Raw genomic sequence first — 5,000 nt, forward strand, 5'->3', positions numbered from 1 at the left:
TACCTCAAAGGGGGGGAAAAAGAGGGAAAATGCTATGTAGCGGCCATCGTTTTGGCATCCTTCCCGTGTGCCTTTGTGGTAGCGTCTGGTGTTCTGGTACAGGATGTGTGCGGTTACATGCGTAGTACCGCCGGTGCCGGTGCCGTTTTGCGTCCCTATTTTTTCTGCGTCAAGCAGGAAAGTCGTTTCGGTCAGCTGATGCTGATGCTGAGGACGGTGGTGACGTACACCGGCGGTAGATGATTGGCGAAGCGTGACGATATTGCTTCTGGAAGAGTGGGAATGGCCTTTGGGGACCGTCTCGACCGGCTTTGGACGAGTGCACGTAAGTCCTTATCCTCCACTTGACCGAAGAGCGTAGCCCAGGCAGGATGATGCTCTATTGACCGTCACATCTGATTATTATCTATTGTGACAAGTGGAAGGACCACCCCGTTGAAGTGGGGAATGTGGATCGTTTTGTAAATTAGAGGAAGGCACTAAGGGCAACCACTATCTCTCTCTCTCTCTCTCTCTCTCTCTCTCTCTCTCTCTCTCTCTCTCTCTCTCTCTCTCTCCCTCCCTCCCTCTTTTGCTCGGGGTGCCCTTGAAGTGATTGTGGTTTGGCCGTTAAGAGGATGGAGTACAACTTTTACGCAACAAAAACCACGGAACCACAGCAGGACTTGAGCCGCTCGTTAGTGCAATTCAAGTGCAGGGGTTAAAAAGACGGCTTCCTAATCGAGTTCCCGTTCCAAGTGTCTCATATCTTGAAGGTTTTTTGCAGTTTTTTTAGATTTATAACAGAGAATGCAATTATCTTGTCCAAGGTCCATGTTCTGGTTATTGAAGTTATGCCTGTGGATTTTTTAATCCTCAGATTGATCAAATAAGCAATAACAAGCACTTCAGAATGTTGGAGCGAAGTACAGACCATCAAACGATGACTAGACGCACTTTATGATTGCTGATGCTCACTTACAAAACGGTAACATCCAATCTACTCCACTTCTGGACATGTCATTTACATTCTGATTGATATGAATTTACTTTTCAATCACACTTCATGTTACTGGCTGGCAGTGAGACACCTGAACAGCCATCTCGTAGCTCAATTATCTTGTAATTATCATACAGCGACCATCATTTCAGCTGCACATTTCGCGGCACCCGACCCCGCGGGCACAAATTAATGTAGATTACATTCGGAAACGGAAATCGCTTCGGCAAAACCATCGACTAAACAGCTGGCTCGAGGGTGTCTTCAAGTGACAGCCTATATCTAACCGGCACAACCAGCAAATCCCAATCCAGCGAGTCCCTGTTTGTGGGCGAGAATATGTTTGTGTTTGTGTATGAATGTAAAATTAGATTGCTCTCGATGGCGATGGCACGAAGGTTGAAACTGTCGAAAGAACCAGAAACCATCGCGTACCTCGCCCTCGCCATTTTAGCACGTTGTGGGCGAGTAGAGGGACGCGCGCGCGCTCGCGGTTGAATGAAACACGCTCCTGAGCACCTGATCCCCTCCCAACCGCCTGAATAATTACAATTTACCCACCGTTACCGGTGTTGGGGCGTCGATTACATCGCTCGCTTCGCATGTTGACGTCCTTTGGTACGATGCATACGAAACGAACGAACGAACACACACACACCGATACCCTCTAGTGGCACTTACCGTTAGTTGCAGGTGCGATCCCTGTTTTGCTGGTAGTATTGGCCGAGACCCCCGACGCCGCTAGAAGCATGAAGAAGAGGGCCTCAAGTGTTGGTAGGCCGCTCATCAGCTGTTCAGTGGTAGTGCTCTTCTCATAGCACGATGCTATCGATCGCAACCCGGGAACCTGCTCCTGTTGCTGTTGCTACGAGCTTCACAGCCGCCGCTGCTGTTGCTGCTCCGGTCTTCTGTCGCTAAACTTTTCACTAATTTGCTGCTGCTGCTACTGACTGCGTGTACTGGGGGGGTTTTTACACTTTCTCACTCAAGTGGACGTGGAAAATCACTTTCCCATATGGCGGTATGACACGATAGCACAAACACACACACATACACACTCTGAGCACACTACTGCACTGACCTTCGCTTGCGCGAGTCACGCTTTCTATTCACTAGTGGGGTCGATTTAACTTTTGACTTTGAAAAGAAAGGAATACGAGGTATGTTAACGGTGCCGGTGGATTGCGTGCAGCATAAGGAGGGAGCAGTGCATTTAGTACACGAACACACACACATATTATTTTTCTGTGTCAACGGTTCGTTGGAGTGGACTGAGTAGGGGAAAAAAAAAACTACCGAAATAATCAAGCTACTATGATGTGGTTTAAATATCATTAATGGCTGGAATTGTCGGTGAAGCCAAACTTCAAAGAAATGATCTTCCATTTACCGCTCGTTTCAATCATGCAAATCGCAATGAAATTGTTCGATTACACTCGGGGGTGAACCCACAATTTACACCACGAGTTACGAATGAATCCGCATACATTGTAGTTAATAATATTCGACGAATGAAACGTCATTATAGGTGCTTCGATGCCGGGAATTATAAACGCTCCCGGTATTTCCGGTTTGGATTCCGCGTAACCAATGCACGCCGTAACGTTTCTTTTGCTTTCCTTTGATCTGAACACGCGTTACTGTTCGCGAAACCGGGCTTGGAACAATGGACTAATGTAATATACTTTTCACAGCAATAATTTCATTGCATGAATCACGTGATCCGCTTACTGCGTTTAAGTACGTGCCATGGCACCAACGGTTTGCCATTTTATGGTGCACATTATTGGTGCATATTTTTGGGGTTTCAGTTGCACGAATATTAGTTTTGCGCCAGAGGGCAACTTGTCATCAACCGACGCCTACTGGCGATTATTAATAGCTATGCTTGCCATGCTGGCAAAACGGTATTAGCCACATTTCCAGCTGTCATAAGTTATCCACGCGCACGCACTTCCTGTACCGCGGTCCCTATTATGGCGCATTTCCGTTCGCGCAGCAAGCTAAGTCCACGTGGTTTCGGTTGGCCTCAGCCCAGCGTGTATGCGAGCCAGAACCCGTTTGGTGTACGTTTGCCAGATTAATTAGTGTGATTCCAAATGGGCTGGGTGGAGGGGGTGGCATGTGACGCACGACGAACCAGCTCGTGGCGTATGGCCGTGGTTGTGGTTTTTCCATTTTCCGATCCGGACCGGACCAGTGGTCGCTAGCACGCTGCAGCATGATTCGTTTACATTTAGTTCATTAGCCGTGGCCACACGGAGCGAAAATTTGCGCGCAAATTTACAAATTAATGCCAAATCGTTTACGCTTCGATATGTTTACGTGGCCGGGTTGAGGAAATTAAAATCGTTTTGTGGAAGAAAAGGATTGAACACACTAGCAATGATCACTATCTATCAATGTAAACCACAAATAGAACATATTGCGAGCCCTTCCGTTTGCAAACAGCTTTTACTCTAGGTTTTACGCTCCACGGACCTATAATCGTTTGACAGCATGTAAACGGCAAGCGTAAATGTTTTGGCATTAATTTTTTCGTTTGCGCTAGAGTTTTCGCCCCGTGTGGCCACGGCTATTCGATAGCTGTTGGGTTTTTGAGGTTACAGAGTGGCATCCACCGTTCCGTGGTAGCTCTGCGTTTCCTTCATATCCTTTGCGTCATCCCCTGTCCTCTTGTCTCACCCTCGCTTGATGGCCTGTGGCCAGTCGAATGAAGCATTTATGAATTACGGGTGCGTGTGTGTGTGTGTGTGTGTGTGTAACCGGCCCGTACAGGAGACCCCCCTTCCAGCCAGCGAAAATCGAAACACAACCGACAAACACACACACACATGCACAGACAGACATGGGATCACAGACGCCAGCACGCATCACCACAACCGCAGCACCAAAATATTGCGCATTTGTTTAATATTTTAAAAAGAAACTTTAATTAATTACAACCACGCCACGCCGCCAGCGCCGCTTGCACCACCGTCCCCTAAAAGTCAACGGCCATCAGCACCGGGGTGCTGTGGGTGGTCGGTTGGTCGGTTTGAGGAAAATTCTCGTATCTGGCGCCGCGTTTTTTTGCATCCGCAAACAACGAATATCAACACCGCGAGGAACACAAACACGCACGCACAGACTCACACAACCAGCACTTGCTCGGGGGAAACCGCATGCAGGGGTTGGGAAAAGGGGTGGAGGAGGGTGGTGGAATCGAATGTAATCCGATACCGTTGCGCCGACCGGTGGCGACGGCGTGTAAACGATGGGTTCATTAGGATAATTAGGACCGTTTGGTCCGTGTTCTAATTCACTTAGTTCCGCGCAAACACCGGAACCGGATATTAGCGGGTAAGGTGTGGGGAGGTTGTAAAATATCGTCCAAAAATGGCGGTAACAGCGATTCGACGAGTCACTTCCATCCGGTATCGGCATCGTATCGGCCTTAATGTCTTCACTTCAAATGTATCGTGTTAAGCATCGCGATAAACACCGAGTTTCGCGTTCCATGCTTTCCTTGTCGTTGATGGCGTCTTTGCGTGATTGCATGGCACGGCAGATAGCACAAGCAACGAACCCGCTAGCTTTGGTGCTGGACGTGACGAAGCACCAGCAGCAAACACCGTACCGTCGGTTTCCGGTCGAACGCGAACTGAACCGTTTCCGAACTGCTGCCGCTTGAATCCTGCCGAGAACTGACACGCCAACCCAAGTCACCGGCCGATAAGAGGCAACGCTACGGCAGAGAAGGCCCCAAACCTAGCCACGTGCTGCGACTTCACGACGACGAGCGCGATGCTCGATGCAGCTGCTTGCTCGCTTGGGATAGGATAAGGATGAGTCACTACTGTGGGGGTGGTGGGTGACGTGTGACCGGAGAGCTTCCCCTGCAAACGAGTTCGGTGTTCGGGTTGGTGCTTTCGGACCGCTGGAGGGGATTAAACCGTGACGGTGGGGGGTCACGAACCGAACCGAACCGAACCGGGATCCACTTCCCCTTCGATCCTGTCGGATCCTGTTCGGCCTTTTC

The 5,000-nt window shown here is 49.3% G+C and overlaps 1 protein-coding gene across 2 annotated transcripts in view; it reads right to left on the reverse strand.

The window, feature by feature from the left end:
- LOC125949843 (lachesin-like) overlaps positions 1-4,654 on the reverse strand; it is a 50,801-nt gene extending 46,147 nt beyond the window's left edge. The window contains exons 1-2 of one of the 2 annotated variants that reach the window (XM_049677265.1): positions 4,599-4,654; positions 1,661-2,116 (exon numbers count right to left, since the gene is read on the reverse strand). In XM_049677265.1, coding sequence (XP_049533222.1) covers positions 1,661-1,766 — 106 coding nt within the window. In that variant the 5' untranslated portion in view covers positions 1,767-2,116; positions 4,599-4,654. Of the gene's footprint in view, positions 1-1,660; positions 2,117-4,547 lie in introns of both variants that reach the window. The other variant, XM_049677266.1, reaches the window with a different exon arrangement.
- Positions 4,655-5,000: the final 346 nt, after the last annotated feature.

This window comes from Anopheles darlingi, chromosome 2, assembly GCF_943734745.1.
Source record: "Anopheles darlingi chromosome 2, idAnoDarlMG_H_01, whole genome shotgun sequence".
NCBI classification, from domain to species: Eukaryota; Metazoa; Arthropoda; class Insecta; order Diptera; family Culicidae; genus Anopheles; species Anopheles darlingi.